Genomic DNA, 19,138 nt, shown 5'->3' with positions numbered 1-19,138 from the left:
TGAGATCATTCAGTATTTGTCTTTCTGTGTCTAACTTATTTCTCTTTGTGTGGTATCATCCAGGTTCATGCATGTTGCCACAGATGGCAGAATTTCCTCCTTTTTATGGCTGAATAATATTTCATCATGTATATATACTACATCTTGCTTATACATTCATCTGTCAGTGGACACTTAGGTTGTTTCCATATCTTGGTTATTGTGAATAATGCTGCAGTGAGCATGCAGGTATCTCTTGGAGGTAAGATTTCGTTTCCTTTGTCTATATACCCAAAATTCTAAAACTTGAAGAAGAACTTGTTCTTTTTTAAGTGCTGTTCAGTTTTTCTAGACCTCTTGGTTCACTGCAGTATTTAGAAACCTTATATAATTTAACTTTTGATTTGCCAGTAATTATTAGAGAAACAAAACAATTACTAAAATACGTTCAATAAAGATAGGCATACACCCATTTGATTAAAAAGCATTTGATGATTTTTTTTGTTCCCAGTTCTTGGTCATGTGGCTATAAACACACATATGCCAAAGAAATACTAATGCTTCTGTGTATTCACGGAACTATCCAATAAGTAGTACTTTTGCCAGATTTATGCAATTGAATACAATCAATTAAAAGATATGTGCACATTGTTATTTAGGGATGGTGCCAAGTCATTCAGAAGCAAATGCAAGAACACACATGATTTGTTTAGCTATTTTTTCGACATTGGGTCTTCATGAAATTCCTCTGCTGTATTTTATTTAAAAAAAAAAAAGTCTTAGTTGTGGCATGCAGGATCTTTAGTTGTGACATGTAGGATCTAGCTCCCCAAGCAGGGATCGAACCCAGGCCTCCCGCATTGGGAGCGCAGAGTCCTAACCTCTGGACCACCAGGGAAGTCCCTGTCTTACTTTTTAACCTAAGTATATTAAAACTAGCTAAGAAACCTGTATTTTCTCTTATGGTGTCTTTTTTTCTTTAGTCTAAGTTAAAAAATTTTTTTCAGATGTCCTGGGTGTGGCATTGTCAGAACGGTTTAGGCATTCTAACTTTGGTGGCATTTTTAGCCCTAATATGTTTTCTTACAGGAGCCAAATGGCACTGATTCTTTCATTTAAGTCTCTTTCTGCCACTTCCCCATTTGGGGCTGTGTTTGCCTCTTGGCTGTTTTTCTTAAAAACAGAACAAAAACTGGTATTGTCTGTGTTTTCCCCACAGTGAGCTTATTTTTGTCTCATCTGTTCAGATTATCTGTTCAACTTGTGCTTCAAGTTATCTCCTTGGTGAGTACCTAGAATTTACCCAGCTTTCCGTCTGCTTCCTGCCTGCTGTGCTATTTATTCCATTTTAAAATGAGATTTCTTAGACCTTGGTTAATTCAGCTTCTTGAAGAGAGTTAGATATCATTGCTCCCACCCTTCATTTGATCTTTGTCTTTTGCTGAAACATGTAACACAAGCAGTATTTTTTCTTTCTTAGAAAGCAGTGGCAGAAGCACATAGCAGTAGGAATCAAGTGGTAATGACTACTGTAGGTTCAAGGCAAGTGTAAAGGAACTGTTAGTTGCTCAGTCGTGTCTGACTCTTTGTGATCCCCTGGACTGTAGCCTGCCAGGCTCCTCTGTCCATGGAATTCTCCAGGCAAGAATACTGGAATGGGTTGCCATTCCCTTCTCCAGGGGATCTTCCTGACCTAGGGATTGAACCCCAGTCTCCTGCATTGCAGGCGGATTCATTTCCCTCCGATCCACCAAGGAGGTAAGACTTTAGGTTCTGTATCATTTAAATATGTGGTTGTAACAGAAAACCTAATTTAAACTGTCAATAAAAAAGGGGATTTATTGATGCCTGTATCTGAAAAGTCCGTAGTTAGTATGAGCTCCATGTGGGGTTTAATCAAGGCCTGGCTGTGTTTCCCTGTGTGCTTCCCATCTCCAGCACCCCCACCTTTCTCTTTATCTGTTTCTCTCTTCTCCCTCTGTCCCTTCTGAAATCCATGTCAAAATGACTAAAGCAATTTTAGATGTTCTGTTTACACCTTATTATCATATCACAGTAAGTAAAGGGTCTTATTGGACTGAAATATGTCTACTTCTAAATAAAACCACTGCCTAAGAACCTACCGTAGAGGACAGGGAACTCTCCTTAATGTTCTGTAATGACCTATATGGGAAAAGAGTCAAAAAAGGGTGGATATATGTATAACTGATTCACTTTGCTGTACAGCAGAAACTAAGATAACGTTGTATTAATAAATCAACTACACTTCAATAAAAATTTATAAAAAAAAAAACCCAATAAACCACTGCAGCTAGAAGAATGCACTATGTTACGTGGCTTGGAGTCAGAGCCTGTTTCCTCAAAACATACTTACGGACAGCCAGGAGTGATCGTGTTGGGTACTGGGGGACAGAAAAAGGCATGAATGGTAGGCAGCCAGCTGTGTCCACTGCAGTGGCACTGGGCCTCCCAGGGAATGAAAAGCACAGTTAGCTTTGGCCAGTATGTAAGATCTTCAACCTTTATGAGACCTGGTTCTGAACTCATTGTCAAGTGGCAAGTTGGAGGCAACCGTGTGGAGGATTAAGCATGTGGGAGGAGGAATGGAGAACAAAAACAAACCCTTCTCCCAAAATAAGCTTACAGCAAAAATTCCAAAATGAATGAGAAAAAATCCAGTGTCAAGAAAAATCCATCCAGCAATGTTGCATTAGGACACAAACTCAGTCCTAGTGTAAGTAATTTTGGGAAACTATCCAACAAAGTTATTTTTTTCCTTTTTTTATTGAAGTATGGTTGCTTTAAATGTTTTTATTTAAGGGGTACCACATAGCATAGCATTTCAGTATTTTTGCAAATTATATTCCATTATAGGTTATTACAAGATAATGGCTATAGTTCCCTCTTCGTACAGTATATGCTTGTTGCTCCAACAAAGGCTTTCAATTGTCCTTATGCTCAAGTAGAGAAAGCACTTGCATTTACTCAAAATGGTAAATTATGAAACAAAAAGTAACAAGAACAGATGGAGATGAAGACAAAATTAGAACTCTTAGAAGTGAAAAAGTACAGTAGTTGAGGGGATTTTTTTTTGATGTGTGATAAACTTAGACTCAATCCAGCCAGAGATGATAAATCAATTAGAAGATAATGCTGAGAACTGTACCTAGAAGCTACAGCATAGAAAAGTTTTGGTTTTGTTTTTTTTTTAAAGAAAAGCATAAATTGAGTTTCCAACGTATATCTAATAGGAAGATATTATCGAAAAGCAGTAGTTGAAGAGGTAAGTGAGAATTCCCCAGAATTCAAGAGGCCATGGTCCTTAAATTATAAATTATAAAAACTCAGAATTCCAAGCAGGATAAATAAATCCTCCTAAATAGATCCCAGCTAAACTGTTAACATTAAGGATAAAGTGCAAATTTTTAAACCAAAGAAAACAAAGACTTACGCAACAATTAGACTAAAGCAGATGTCTTCTAGCAATAATAGAGGCCAAGAAGCAGTGGAATGATAACCTCAAAATGCTGAGGGAAAGTAACTGGCAGCTATAGCCTTGTAATCACATGAACTATTATTCAAGAATAAAGTAAAAATAAAGCCACTGTCAGATTTCCAAAGACTGAAACACAGGACTGGAAAAGGTCTGTTTTCATTCCAATCCCAAAGAAAGGCAATACCAAAGAATGCTCAAACTACACACAATTACACTCATCTCACACACTAGTAAAGTAATGCTTAAAATTCTCCAAGCCAGGCTTCAGCAATACGTGAACCGTGAACTTCCAGATGTTCAAGCTGGTTTTAGAAAAGGCAGAGGAACCAGAGATCAAATCGCCAACATCTGCTGGATCATCGAAAAAGTAAGAGAGTTCCAGAAAAACATGTATTTCTGCTTTATTGACTATGCCAAAGCCTTTGACTGTGTGGATCACAATAAACTGTGGAGAAATCTGAAAGAGATGGGCATACCAGACCACCTGACCTGCCTCTTGAGAAACCTGTATGCAGGTCAGGAAGCAACAGTTAGAACTGGACATGAAACAACAGACTGGTTGCAAATAGGAAAAGGAGTACGTCAAGGCTGTATATTGTCACCCTGCTTATTTAACTTATATGCAGAGTACATCATGAGAAACGCTGGGCTGGAGGAAGCACAAGCTGGAATGAAGATTGTCGGGAGAAATATCAGTAACCTCATATATGCAGATGACACCACCCTTATGGCAGAGAGCGAAGAAGAACTAAAGAGCCTCGATGAAAGTGAGAGAGGAGAGAGAAAAAGTTGGCTTAAAACTCAACATTCAGAAAACTAAGATTGTGGCATTGGTCCCATCACTTCATGGCAAATAGATGGGGAAACAATGGCTGACTTTATTTTTCTGGCTCCAAAATCACTGCAGATGGTGATTGCAGTAATGAAATTAAAAGACGCTTACTCCTTGGAAGGAAAGTTATGACCAACCTAGATAGCATATTAAAAAGCAGAGACATTACTTTGCCAACAAAAGTCCGTCTAGTCAAGGCCATGGTTTTTCCAGTGGTCATGTATGGATGTGAGAGCTGGACTATAAAGAAAGCTGAGTGCCAAAGAATTGATGCTTTTGAACTGTGGTGTTGGAGAAGACTCTTGAGAGTCTCTTGGACTGCAAGGAGATCCAACCAGTCCATCCTAAAGGAGATCAGTCCTGGGTGTTCATTGGAAGGACTGATGTTGAAGCTGAAACTCCAATACTTTGGCCACCTGATGCGAAGAGCTGACTCATTTGAAAAGACCCTGATACTGGGAAAGATTGAAGGCAGGAAGAGAAGGGGACGACGGAGGATGAGATGGTTAGATGGCATCACCGACTCGATGGACATGGGTTTGGGTGGACTCCGGGAGTTGGTGATGGACAGGGAGGCCTGGCATGCTGCGGTTCATGGAGTCGCAAAGAGTCGGACACAACTGAGCGACAACTGAACTGAACTGAAAGCCACTGTCAGATTTCCAAAGACTGAAAGAATGTACTGCTTATAGGTCCTCACTAAAAGAATTAAAGGATGAACTTCAACCAGCAGAGTGAGGCATGGAATTTTTTTTAAAAAGAGTGGTCTGATTGGTAAAATATTGACAATTTAGTTAACCATTCTTTTTAAAAAAATTTTAAAGATAAAATCTATAGACAACAATCATGAAATGGAATGGTCTTGGGACCTTAGTCACTGATCACTCTTCTCCATGTTGGTCACGATGACCTGGTGGGTCTTTGGGCAGTCTATAAAAATAGTTCCACGGGAAAGTGATACAGAGTTTTGCCAGCCTCTGTTCCTGTTTCTGAAAGATACCATAGACCCTGAGTACACAGAAGTAAACTGAGCCAACTCACAGATCTGCCATTTTACTAGGAGAGGCTGTGTGGGGGCCAGGTCTCAGTCAGAAAGAGGATTACTATGATTCATCGTCCACTCGTAATTACTGTTCCACTAAAGAAGCTACCAGGACTGCTGACTCCATCCTGCTTTATAGTACTGGCATTTCCTACTTCTTGCCCCACATCTTAGATTCCTAAGTGGTAGCACGAGGAAAGCTCCAGACAAAAAATAAAACTTCTGCTTGTAATCCTATACTTATTTTTATCCTAAGCCGGGTTAAAAAAAAAAAACCTAGTGGGAAAAAAATCCGTATTTCTCTTTCTTGAACCTAGAGCCATTTCTAAGCATGTAATTCACTACTTTCTTGGGGTATCAAAGATGCTTCCCCAAAATAGGTTACCCACAGTCCAAAGGAGCGACAGCAGGAAAAGAACCAAAGGCCTCCTTTAAAGCCTTAGACACTCCACTCTCTTACTAAAACTCTGCACTTTCTTCCTACCAAAGATGTCACCGTTAGCTGTTTCCAGTGGGCAGAAATACGTGTCACCCCATGTGGTTTCTATATGTAAACATGCCACTTTTGTTTTTTTTTTTTTAAATATTTATTGATTTATTGGTCGTACTCTGCAGCATGTGGGATCTTAGTTCCCCCACCAGGGATCACGCCTACAGCCCCTTCATTCCAAGTGTGGACTCTTAACCACTAGACCCCCAAGGAAGTCCAAACATGCCATTTTTAAAGGTTTGGCTAAGTTAGCCCCTTCAGCCTGTCTTCAGTTATTTTCTTCATATCATATTCTTATTTACCAGGGTCCCTGGAGGTTGGAGGGGTTTCCTTGTTGCTCAACTGGCAAAGAATCTGCCTGCAATGCGGGAGACCTGGGTTCGATCCCTGGGTTGGGAAGATCCCCTGGAAAAGGGAAAGGCTACCCACTCCAGTATTCTGGCCTGGAGAATTCCATGGACAGTCCATGGGGTTGCAAAGAGTCGGACACGACTGAGTGACTTTCACTTTCACTAGAGGTTGGAACAAGTGGGGTAGGATGTAGGTCTAATAATGATATGTGAGGAGTTCCTGAATTTTAAGGGTCTACCTGGGCCATAAGTGTAAACATCTAAATGTGATTTAGACTGGAGTGATAAACGTGGCCTCACTGTTACCGAAGCGCAAGTCTGTGTGCCCAACGCACAGTGAGGCCAATCAGTACTAAAAGAGAGCTTGGAACAGAGAAAGGTTTGTGACAGGTTCATACAAGGAGATGGGTGGTTCATGCCCTAAGACCCGCAAAGTTACTGAAAGCTTTCAGCAAGCCCCTTTAAAAGCAAAAGGTGTGGGATGGGCGTGGTTAGTTGTTGCAAACTTCTCGGTGTCAGGTCCTTCATTCTTGAGATCCGGTCATAGTCAGGTAAGGAAGTTCCTGTAAATCTCTACCAGATGAATGTTATTCTCTGTCCTGACCAGAAAGGGCAAGATCCCAAAGCACAACTCTCACCCTCCAAGGTCCCAGTCCTGGCTAAGAGGAGGCGGATCTCAGTTGGCAGCTCCTTCAGGGCCAGATTCCCACATCCTGCCCTGCTGTCATCCCCGACGGAACCAGGCACCCAACCCAACTGGCCCTCAGTCTCCTCAGGCCACCCAAGTGGGAGAGACTAAGCCTCTCAGACAGACGGCCACTGCTATGAGGTCACAGAGATAGGGGTGGGGGAGAGGTTCTCCGCTCCTCAAGGCCTAGGCCATGGCTAGTGGAGCGCCTTGGTGAGGGCTCTGGAGCCCTCAGGATGTAGTTCCCAGTCTGTTCCCTGGGCCCTCCAGCTCACCCGCTGGCCCAAAGGCTGGGTGAGCTGGAGGGTTTCCAGGAGAAGGCCTCAATCTGCCTCTTAACTCACTCTCCACCTGACAACCACCACGGCATCGTCCCTTGGCTGAATTGCTTCCTTAATGGTTCCTCATTGACAGTTACTTGTGAGCAGGGTCCACTGTGGTGCTGACCAGTCCTCTCTTGGGTTGTGTAACCTAGGGAGTGTCCTGTTCCACCCTTTGTCACTAGAATGGGTGTTTTAATATTAAGGATGCCACACACACTACCTTCCATCTATCTTGTAATTTGGAGAAGGCAATGGCACCCACTCCAGTACTCTTCCCTGGAAAATCCCATGGACGGAGGAGCCTGGTAGGCTACAGTCCATGGGGTTGCTAAGAGTCGGACACGACTGAGCAACTTCACTTTAACTTTGCCCTTTCATGCACTGGAGAAGGAAATGGCAACCCACTCCAGTATTCTTGCCTGGAGAATCCTAGGGACGGTGGAGCCTGGTGAGCTGCCGTCTGTGGGGTCGCACAGAGTCGGACACGACTGAAGTGACTTAGCAGCCCCAGCAGCTTGTAATTCAGAGCGTGAATGGGAGCAGGTTATAGTAGAACTGTGAAAACCTGTTACGTTGAAGATGATGTACCTTGTTATTTCTACCATAGATCATGAATAAGGGTAGAACCCTAGGGGTGAGGATTGACATGCAAAGTTACAGCCTTGCTGGTTCTCAGTATCTCTATAAACCTGGGAGCTTGGGTTAGATAATCTGTTAGGTGATCCTAGATCACCCTTCAGCTGTAAAAATTTCATAGAAATACTCCTAAGAACACAGTGTTTGGCTTTTATATGATTTGAGGTGAAGTCTGGTTAAATTTTGTGTCCTATTTAGAAAATAAGGAATAATTTACAAAAAGTCATAATTCCTATATTTTAAAATAACACTGAATAAATGAATAAGTAAGAGGGTCATTTTTGTAGCACTTTAACAATTCTGTGTATATGAAGTCTGATATCAAAGGTGGGCTTAATGAGGTTTAGATTTTTTAAAAGGCCTGGAGTCGTATTTATGCTCTTTATTTGCCTAGTAAGCTCTTCTCCCCTCTCCTACCCTAGTTGCTTTGCCAGGCTTATGGGATCTTAGTTCCTCCACCAGACTGGGGACTGAACCCAGGCCCTTGGCAGTGAGAACACCAAGACCCAACCACTGGACCGCCGGGGAATTCCCCTTCCTTCCTGCCTCCTCCCTTTCCTTTCTTTTCCTTCCTTCCCTTCTTTCTTTTCTTTCTTCTTTGAGGTATAATTGACACACAACATTATATTAGGTAAGCTTTTCTTTTCTAAGGAAAATGGAAGTTCATCCCAATCCTGAACAGTTTCAAAATTAGTAAGAATGACAATAAGTGAAATGAAACAAAGGAAAACTTCAGAGGCCCTCGTTCTGGCTTTATACCCCTGCTAGAGGCTCACGTTGCTTTTGAAGCCCAGGTGGGCCACAAGGTGGCACCATTAGGTCACATAAGTAAAATACTGAGGTAGCTAGGAAAAAACTGTTTTTTAAAAAAAATTAAATAACTTTATTGCAAAAGTAATATAATACACTTCACATTGACCTCCCAGTACTAATTTCATGTCTTTATTTTATTATTACAGATTAAAAATTGAAAATTTCAGTGGGAAGAAGTCCCTTGCTAAGAATTTTTAACATGGTAAACACAGGAAAAAGTTTTAGAAAATACTAAAAGGCATCAGAATAAAATATCTAAGATAATATTCTCTTTGTGAAAAATTAATTTTTATCTACCTTAAGCCAATATTTTTCTGAAATTTGAATTGTAAGTAAAAAATTTTTTTTTTGGCTGCACCAGGCAGCATGTGAGCTCTCAGTTCTGGAACCAGGGATTAAACCCATGTCCCCTGCATTGGAAGCATAGAGTCTTAACCACTGAACTGCCAGGGAAGTCCCACTAAATTTTAATAATTTAAAAATAATGGTAAGTAATATAAATATTTCAGGATATTTATTTTAGAAATTCTTATTTGGTTTGTTGTGATTTCCTGATGGAGAAATAAAAATTAAGGCAAGTATTTTCTCACTATCCCAACAAGTAAGAAATGCTTGAGAGTATTGAGTCCAGGAACACAGTTACTTCTTGTAAGTGGAAAACACTTCCAAATATTTTATTTTTATTTTTCTTACCCTTAAAAAAAGTTTAATTTGTGTGAGATGATTGCAAAGAGTTTATCAGAATGATATGTGCTAGATTGACACTTCTTGTAGAGTAAGAAACATTTCCAGATATTTATTGTTTTGCCACAGTTTAAAAAGTTTACTTTTAGTGAAATGATTCTAAGAGTTAATTCAGAGTGTGTGGGCTAGACTAATGTTTCCCTTTATATAACCTTTGATGAAAAGATTTGCTAAAAACTAATTCATTATATTAAAAACGATCTTATGAAAACAAACCTAGGGACTTAGTTTTTTCACCTATAAAAATGAGAATAATGATATCAGTAGTACTTATCATATAGGTCTTTTTCATGCTGCTGCTGCTGCTGCTAAGTCGCTTCAGTTGTGTCCGACTCTGTGTGACCCCAGAGACGACAGCCCACCAGGCTCCGCTGTCCTTGGGATTCTCCAGGCAAGAACACTGGAGTGGGTTGCCATTTCTTTTTCATGAGGACTCAGTTATTACTAGAAAAATACTTAAACAGTGCCTGGAGTATAATAACTTGATAAATGTTAAACATGTTGCTAAGCAGTTGTTTGCAGAGTAATAGCAAACATACATATAAATAATTTTGCCCTTTCTATTATAAATAATAATCATAACATAATAAATATTTATAAACATAAATTCTTTGTTCCCTAAGACTATCACCTAAGTAATACCTGATTAGCCCACTTTTAATTACTATCAATATATGAGCTTAAGCACAATGTACTGTCCTTTCTTAAAGTAGTGTTCTCTAATTCACACATTTGAAATTAACCTCCCCTTTACTGCAATAAAAAATTAATGATGAAGTAATTGATAACTTGGCATTGAAGAAATCACAAAATTAAAAAATTTTAGACAGTTAAATTCGACTTGGGAATACCATAAAGTGTGTATGCTCCACAAATTTAAGTATAAACTAAAATTATATCTGTGGTGAGTCCAGCTCTATCTAAAAAGTACTTTTTTAAACTTCCTCCTTTAAGTATTCTTCATGGTACTGCAATAGCATGAAATGATGTGTGCGTGCTAAGTTGCTTCAGTCCAACTCTCTGTGACCCTATGGACTGTAGCCTGCCAGTCTCTTCTGTCTGTGGGATTCTCCAGGCAAGAATACTGGAGTTGGTTGCCATGCCCTCCTCCAGGGAATCTTCCCAACCCAGGGCAGGGATTAAACCCAAGTCTCCTGCATTGCAGGCAGACTAAAAAGCAGAGACATCACTTTGCCAACAAAGGTCTGCATAGTCAAAGCTATGGTTTTTCCAGTAGTCATGTACAGATGTGGGAGTTGGACCATAAAGAAGGCTGTGCACCAAAGAATTGATGCTTTCAAACTGTGGTGCTGGAGAAGACTCTTGAGAGTCCCTTGGACTGCAAGGAGATTAAACCAGTCAATCCTAAAGGAAATCAGTCCTGAATATTCATTGGAAGGACTGATGCTGAGGCTGAAGCTCCAATACTGTGGCCATCTGATGGGTAGAGCCGACTCATTGGAAAAGACCCTGATGCTAGGAAAGATTGAGGGCAGGAGAAGGGGGCAGCAGAGGATGAGATGGTTAGACAGCATCACTGACTCAATGGACATGAATTTGAGCAGACTCCAAGAGATAGTGAAGGACTCCGAGAGATAGTGAAGGACAGAGAGGCCTGGCAGAACCATGCAGTCACAAAGAATCATACCCGATTTAGCGACTGAACAACAGCAAAAGGATCCTAAATCTAACTTAGTTTAAGATGAACTATAAATAAGAATCTTGGAAGTTTTATAGTGAACAAAGCAAGCATTGCATTAAGATTGCTATCAAAGTAAAACCATTTGCCAGGAAGAAATGAAGCTGGTTCCACAGCCTTTCATTATAGTCAGGTTCATCTGTGTCACATTTTTTAAATACATTGCCTAAAACCTTATTGTGACAGTCAAATTTTGTCCAAAAATATTATTTAAAAATTCTCTTAGACTCTCTTCATTTTGACTGATTTACAGTGTCAGTGAATTTGAATCTGTGTAATAATTGGAAGACTATAAGGTGGATTCTTTTTTAATATGCTAGGAAATTCAATAATAAAATTATAGTAAATGCAATCAATAGAATATAACCGTTAAAAATAATTTAGAAGACTGGTAACATAGAAGCATGTTCACAATATAATAAATTAAAAAGTTTAACATTAGTATGTATAGTATGAATTAAACATATTCATTCATATAGAGAAAAAAGCTGTGAGACTATAACATCAAAATATTAATGATAGTTACTTCTAGTTGTTAGGATTATGGTAACTTACTTTCTTCTCTTTGTTCATGTTTATTTTCTTAAGAATTTTGCCATGAATTATAGAACTAGTCATAAGAAAAAACATGTTACTTCAAAATCCTGTTACAGTGGACTTAACTGAGTGTACATTCAGCAAAGAATTATTGGACTCCCCCATGTCTAGGTTTTAAGAAACAATGTGCCAGGCACTGTGTAATCTGCCAGGATACACAGACAGGTCAGACCCGTTTTGTGTCTTCTTAGAGGCATGGTCTGTCAGGAATTTAGAAAACAGTTGTAAACAAGCAACAAAGCTTTGTATAAACCATCTTCTCCTGATTATCTTGGTAACTGTATAGAAGCTGCATGGCATTTTGGAAATCTTATAGACTAAATTTAAAATCCACTCTGACACTTAATAATAAACATAAATTTTCTAAGTCTTGGAAATTATCAAGACCACTCTATTAGAGAAATATGGAGCTTCCAGGGGGGACTCAGTGGTAAAGAATCCCCCTGCAATGCAGGAGATGCAGGTTTAATCCCTGAGTCAGGAAGAGCCCCTGGAGAAGGAAATGGTAACCCACTCTAGTATTCTTGCCTGGGAAATCCCATGGACAGAGGAGCCTGCTGGGCTATATAGTCCACGGGGTCGCAAAAGAGTTGGACGTGATTTAGCGACTATACAACAACATTAGAGAAATATAGCTGCTGAAGATAAATAGATGGAGAAATATATTATCTGTGTTTTGGGAAAGGGTTTAAAGACTTAAAATTTTTACTTGCTCTCAGCTAAATTTCTTTTACATAGGGCTTTTTATCCCCTTGTCTAATATCTGCGGATCCGTGCATTGCTTAGGTTTTAAGAAAGGTAATTTTAAAGTGCAGGCAGTTAGGATTTAATAAATTCATTGGACATTCTTGTTTTATGGTTCTCTGAGATCATTTTATGTTTTAAAAAACAACTGTAAGAATAACCAGGTGAGGTATAGTGAATCCAGATGTGGGGGTTCCATTTCCTGAATGCCATTCTCAGTTTTAGTACTTTCCCTTGACATTAGAAAATGCAGGCAATAGGATCTGATAGCATATCTCTTCAGGTATGCCATTCTTCCTTGAATTTTTTTGAGTGTTTGGTACTTTGATCTCTGATCAGAGTTGCTTGTGTGGGCATAAGGCTATCCGTCCATTTGAACCAAGAATGTAGCATTTGGTCTTGCCTTTCCCAGTGACTTTTCAAAATGAGAAATAAATCAGTACATTATGTATGGTTGGTGATACTGGATATAGAAGACCAATTTAAAGTTATGGTATAGTAAGTATATGTTAAAATAGAACATGTTTTCTTCACTATTTCTTAACCATCAAGAATACTTAAAGCTGTTGAGATTGACCTAAAATTAATGTAAAATTATAAAATATAAAGGAAAAAGAGTGTTAACTAGAACTTTATTATCAAGTTGGCGACTCACAAGCTTTCACTGAAACCTCCTTACTGTTTGTTATGTGGGTTTATACAAGCACTGTTTGGCTTTAGGAGCTCTTGTTACTGAGATCTGGGTGACTGCCTTGTCCCAGAGAATGAGTGACTCCATCCTCATGAAGTTTCCTGTGCAGTATCACAGAGTATGGAGTTGGAAGTTTTAAAGCTAAGCTATGCCAGCCCTCTAAGACCTGACCCCAAAAGTCCCGCTTCTAACAATCCCAGGAGTCAGCCTCTGAACCAATCGTTGAACACTGTCCCTTAGGAATGAAAACTAGGCCATGGTGAACAACCTGAGGACTTTCTGGGGCTTGACTATTCCCACTATTGGCTGTTTTTGTGGTTTTTCCTCTGCGAGGAGGAACCAGTTCTCTTTTTCTTTCTTCGAGGTCTTTATTCCCCACTAGAGGTCACCCAGTTGTTAGAAACTGCTGTGTTAACAGGGCATCAGTGGTCTATGCAAGCTGGAGTGCAGTTGAGGACTGGTCTCAGAGCTGTATTCAGCCTCGGGAGGGTGGTAACTTACATTTTGGGTACTTGAGTCATATAGCTATTACGTAGCCGAAGTGGGGCTCAAACCTAGGCGTTCCAGTTCCAGATACATTCTGGGTGGAGCAGCCAAGCCCTCTGAACATCTGACTGTAGGGAAACTGCCTCTGGAGTCCTGTACACTCCTGAAAGCAGCCCCTGGCAGCAGAGTCTGACTGCATCGCGGCTCTCTCCCTCCTGCATTGCCCACCTCTAAGGCCGCCTCCAGTATGCCCACATCCTTTCACAAGGTGACAGACTCAGCCTTCCGTGAGTCTTGAAAGATATCACACATTAATGCCTTTAATGCTTGTGAAATGGTTCTTATGACACATTCTCTTTGGTAAATACCAGGGCTTCCACCTGAGCCCTTCCACATGGTGAGTTCTACAAATTCTTCCGTAAATAACCTCTTACTCTTCTAGCACCCAGAGAAATGACCTCAAAGAAGACCTTTCTTTCTTCCTTTTTTTTTTTTCCCTTACATGGGGAAAATGAATACCTTCAGACTCAACAATATTTTCATCAAAATCTTTAGGCTTCCATATGACTCAGAAATTACTCTCCTGGCCATTTATCCCAGAAAAATGAAGATTTATATTCCCATAAAAAACATGTACCTGAATGTTTTAGAAGCTTTAGCATAACACCCCAAACTAGAGATATCAGATGTCCTTCAGTAAGTAGACAGTTAAACTGTGGTACATCCATACCATGGAATACTGCTCAGCAGTTAAAAAAAAAGAAAAAAGAAAGAAACTGTTGATACAGACAACAACCCAGGTTAATCTCCAGAGAATTATGTTGAGTGGAAAAAAACAATCCTCAAAGGTTGCATATTGTATGGCTCCATTTTATGTAACATTCTTAAAATGACAGAATTCTAGAAATGGAAGATGGTAGTGGTTTCCAGGGGTTAAGGGAAGGTGGGAGCAGGAGGGGAGTAGGTGTGGCTGTAAGTGGGCAAAGACCCTGGTGGGGATGGAGATGTTCTGTGCCCGTGTCCTGACTTTATCAGTGTCAGTTAATATCCTGACTGATGTTGTGCTACAATTTTACTCTATGTTATCATGAGGGAAACTGACTAAATAGCACACAGGATCTCTATGTATTATTTCTTACAGCTGAAGTTGAATGTACAATTATCTCAAAAAATTTAACTGAAAAAATCTTTAGTCCTGTTCACCCTTGGGACAACAGTTAATATATATCCTGATTTTTATTCATTTCTATTATTTTGGGGGGAAGCTATTAATAGCTTTCTAGTGATTTATTTAGGGTCTTTGACATTTTCTTGGCAGGTTTCTAGTAAGTAAGTCTAATGCATTTATATAATACTTAGTTTGAAATCATAAATTTGTAATTTGATCAAGTTCATTTTCTTATGGGGCCTTGTCATATCAAAAGAAACTGGCAGAAAATAGTCTTTCTTGTGAATTTAAGGAAACATTTGGATTACTTTGGGGATGCATAACTATATAATCTATAATTCTGTCTCCAATCGCAAAGCAGCAATTGTCCTTTTCATAATACTGGGTTGACCAAAAAGTTCATTCAGGTTTTCTCGTTAAGATCGTACGGAAAAACCCAAGCGAACTTTTTGGCTAACCCAATATAAATGTTACAAACTTCAGAATAACCCCTGTACCATTTTAACATTGAAAAAGGCAGATTTTATATTAATATATTAGAGGCTTTGGTCATGAACATTCAGCTTCAGTGGGCAGGACAAGAGAGGAAAATAGTAAGCTTTGGGTGAACACAGATTATTTGTTCAAGGAAATCAATTGAGTGGCTCAGTGATAAATGAAGTTTGTCTAAACTGGTACTACAGACTGACAGAAAACTAGGGAACAGTCGAGAAGGGGGGATGTTTTGAGTATTACTGGGTCATCATGGTATGTGCTGATCTGTCATGGGACTGGTCCTCTCATGCAGTGTGTCAGCCCTTGTCCTCACTTCCAGCCTCACACTAATAGCCTTTATGATACAACCTAACTTACAGTGGTAAATGGAGCTTCATAAAATGCCACTGATGACTTTCCTATATAAGTTTACTTAAGGAGACTTGATAACAGCATGAATGACTAGTAAAAGTCATGAATTTCAGCTGGAGCTATAAATTTGGAATTTAGACTTTACATTCCACCTTTACCACTTTGCATGGTATCTAGAACATTTTTGGCACACAGAAATGTTTGCCTAGCAAACTACTATTGAATTTTTGTGGTCCATACTTCCTGTCCATGACCTCCCTCCCGTCCATGTTCCTTCAAGAGGAGAGAGTTGTCAAAAAGAAGACTCTGGAAATGTCTCTCAGTGCCCTGAGGGGGAACCTGAGGGGCTCCCAGTGAAAGCGCAGAGATGGGGCACCACCAAGGTGCAAGAGGGGTGAGGTCAGGCAGGTGGAAAAGATTGCAGTTAGATCTGAGCCAGGTTTCTTTCACACTGAAAAGAAAAGATGGGGGAACAATCTCAGAGGAGATTTAAGTATACCAGCATTCAAGACAAATTAGAAATATATTTTTTTTCTTTAATGTACCTATTTGGTTTAACATAAATATTGGATTGTTTTTACTTTTTTCCCCCATTGCAAAGAGCATTTTATTTCTGAAATTGCTTTGGTGGACTAACCTGAGATGCAGCCACCATTTCTAATGTGAAAAATATGCATTTCAATTTTAGTAAGTTAGAGCGAATTTTCACAGTCCAGTGAATTTTCTTCACTGCTGGCGGCACATTATCGACTCTTTAGTCTTTCTGACCGTGTTTGTGGGCTCCTTTTGCCACTTTATTACTCCTTAGTGGCTTTACCAACTTCATAAGTTGATGCCTTACCCATAGATGTTCTAGAAAGTATTTACAGATCCCTCTACATTGTCTAGGTTTAGTAGAACAGCAGGTCCTTTGTTATAACTGAATTTTCTCTTTACTGTAGATCCTTGCTGGCACATTTCTGGATATTCCGGTGAACCTTGTTAAGAATTCAGAGAAACTGTCACGTGACAAAGAAAGATTCAATCTTAAGGCTTACGTGAGTATTTTCTACTGTGGACTTGCTCACAATATGCGAAAACGTCAGTGAACTGTGGCCTTGATTTTGGGTATATTCAGTTCTGTGATCAAGATGAAAAATGTGATCTATTGTTGGACCTTAGGCTTATTAAATTTGGAGGTTAGTAGTTTCTTCAGAACACAGAGAAACTCACAAAATATACCATGCTTATTCTCACTCAAAAAATAGACAAGAAAGTCTTGCCCTTTTTACTGAGCCAATATTCAAAAGAATCCCAGTCTGAAAACCACAAGAATTCTTACTGTGTTTGAACCAAAAAACACACTGTTTTTTGGTTCAAAAACACCAAGTAGATTGTTTTTCATTATCTATTCTTAGAGAATTTAACCAAAACACATTACCTCTTGAAAAATCCTTGATACGTGGTATTTTAATTTTTAAGACATTTGTGTTACCTCTGTCTTTTTTTATGATCCAGTTAATGAATACTATAGGGGAAAATAGGGAGATTACCCTTGAAAGAGAATTTTTGACTGTTTTTTGAGTAACATCTTCCCATTGGGTTAGTTTCTTTTAAAAGTATTATACAGTATCATAATCTATCTTATCTTGATTTCTGTAATTCTTAATCATAAGCAGATTTCCCCCTTATTTAGAATTACTCTTAACAATTCCTTCTCACCCTTCATATCTGTGTTAATTCTATCTAGGATATTCCCCCCAGTATGCCCCCTTCTCTCTGCCACTGTATTAGATCAGGTTATCCTCATTTGTTGCCTGGATTTCTACAATGACTTATTGATTGATCTCCCTGTCTCCAGTCTTGAGCCTCTCCAATCCAACCTCTTGATATTGCCAACAAAATCATCTTTCTGAAAGAATAATATACTAAGACTATGCCATTTCCTTGACTTAGAATGCGTCAATGACTCCTACTAAAATCAAGTATAGTAAATCTTACCATGGACTTATTAGGAAGATTAAATAAAGTTCATTAAAAGCCCTTAATGCAGTGCATGGCTCAGAACAGGCCCTCAGTCTGTGTTACCATTTCCCCTTTGCCCCCATGGCAGCAGCAGAGCTTAACATGGCCCAGGACCAGAGGGGCAGTGGCTCTGTGGGAAACCAGGCTAAAAGGAGTACCAGCCAAGAATCTCACCAGACTCCAGAGCCAGGCTTTCCTGAATCCCTGTGAGGTTAGGCACAATAGATTGATCTAGCATCCAATTCCATCTGTGTTCCAGAAAGACTTTGCCTGGTAAATTACAAGCCAGCTCATCTGTGACTAAGCTTTTGTAACCTTAGGAGCCATCTTTACAAACACATCCGTCTCTGCCTTTGTTTTCTTCTTTTGGTTTGTTTTCTCTTTAACTCCTTAGTAAAGTTTCTCTTGTCAGGCTCTAACTTTTTCTTAAATGAATCAAGAAAGAGATGTTTGCAGGTGGGGTGGAGATGCACACTGAGAGACCCAAGAGATTGCTGGGGGGTGTCAGTGAAGGAGGTGTGGACAAACCCGTTGGTGCAGTGAGTCTACTCGGATGGGTGCAACATTACCATGGACACAGCTATTCCCATGGAGACCTGTTTTTCCTCATCTCTCCATCTTCAGACATTGGGAGTTTGGCAAGATCAGGTAGCTAGATAACCACAGAACAAAGCAGAATAGGGTCAATACTGTAAAAAAGATGGACATTCTTAATTTCATGATAGGTCTGGTTTTTAAATTTAGTTTGGTGCTTTCCTTAGCTTTTCTGTTTCTATTAAAATTTGACCTTTGTGTTCTAAACAGCATTTGAAAGTGAAAGTGATAGTCGCTCAGTCATGTCCAACTCTTTGCAACCCCCTGGACTGTAGCCCGCCAGGCTCCTCTGTCCGTGGGATTTCCCAGGCAAGAATACTGGAGTGGGTTGCCCTGCTTTCCACCAGGGGACCTTCCCAACCCAAGGATTGAACCCACATCTACTTCATCTCCTGCAGTGGCAGGCAGATTTTTTAACCCACTGAGCCATCGGGGAAGCCCCAAACAGCATTGAGCAGGTCCTTATTGAGTGTGAATTAAGTTAATTGTTTTTTTCATGCTGATTTAGTTAACTTTTGAGCACATGATTCTGTTTTGCCGTATAGAATGTCTCAAGTACAATAAGAAGCAACTATATGAAAGAGAACTGCTGTGTGTATGTGTGTGTGTGTGTGTGTGTGTGTGTGTGTGTGTGTGTGTGTGTGTGTGTGTGTGTGTGTGTGTAGGTAGTTCTTTGAAGTTTAAGGAACTTACTGTCTGTGTCTTCTGACAATGTAATAAAGCTAAATCTAAGCACTTATGTCTTACTTTACTTTAAAAATATCTCAGTCTTTTTATATGATGAAAAGTGAAATAGGGCTTTATGATAATTTAATTGCAGTTTTGATCCAGCAGATATGGGGAAAATTAGACATTTTAATGGAAAATAAAGTATAGTTGATAGCTCTGATGTTGTTTCTGCTTGGTGAAGTAATTT

At 39.6% G+C, this 19,138-nt stretch overlaps 1 protein-coding gene across 2 annotated transcripts in view; it reads left to right on the top strand.

Annotated features, from left to right (window-relative positions):
- ANKRD46 (ankyrin repeat domain 46) overlaps window positions 1-19,138 on the top strand; it is a 35,821-nt gene that overhangs the window by 6,514 nt on the left and 10,169 nt on the right. Inside the window, exons 2-4 of one of the 2 annotated variants that reach the window (XM_081503445.1) lie at window positions 64-241; window positions 1,199-1,263; window positions 16,566-16,661. In XM_081503445.1, the coding sequence (XP_081359571.1) occupies window positions 127-241; window positions 1,199-1,263; window positions 16,566-16,661 (276 nt within the window). In that variant the 5' untranslated portion in view covers window positions 64-126. The remainder of the gene's footprint in view (window positions 1-63; window positions 242-1,198; window positions 1,264-16,565; window positions 16,662-19,138) is intronic. The other variant, XM_081503446.1, reaches the window with a different exon arrangement.

The sequence above is a fragment of the Giraffa tippelskirchi genome, chromosome 6, assembly GCF_054371585.1.
Source record: "Giraffa tippelskirchi isolate mGirTip1 chromosome 6, T2T-mGirTip1v1.2.pri, whole genome shotgun sequence".
Lineage (NCBI taxonomy): Eukaryota > Metazoa > Chordata > Mammalia > Artiodactyla > Giraffidae > Giraffa > Giraffa tippelskirchi.
This window is presented reverse-complemented; position numbering and strand designations above follow the sequence as displayed.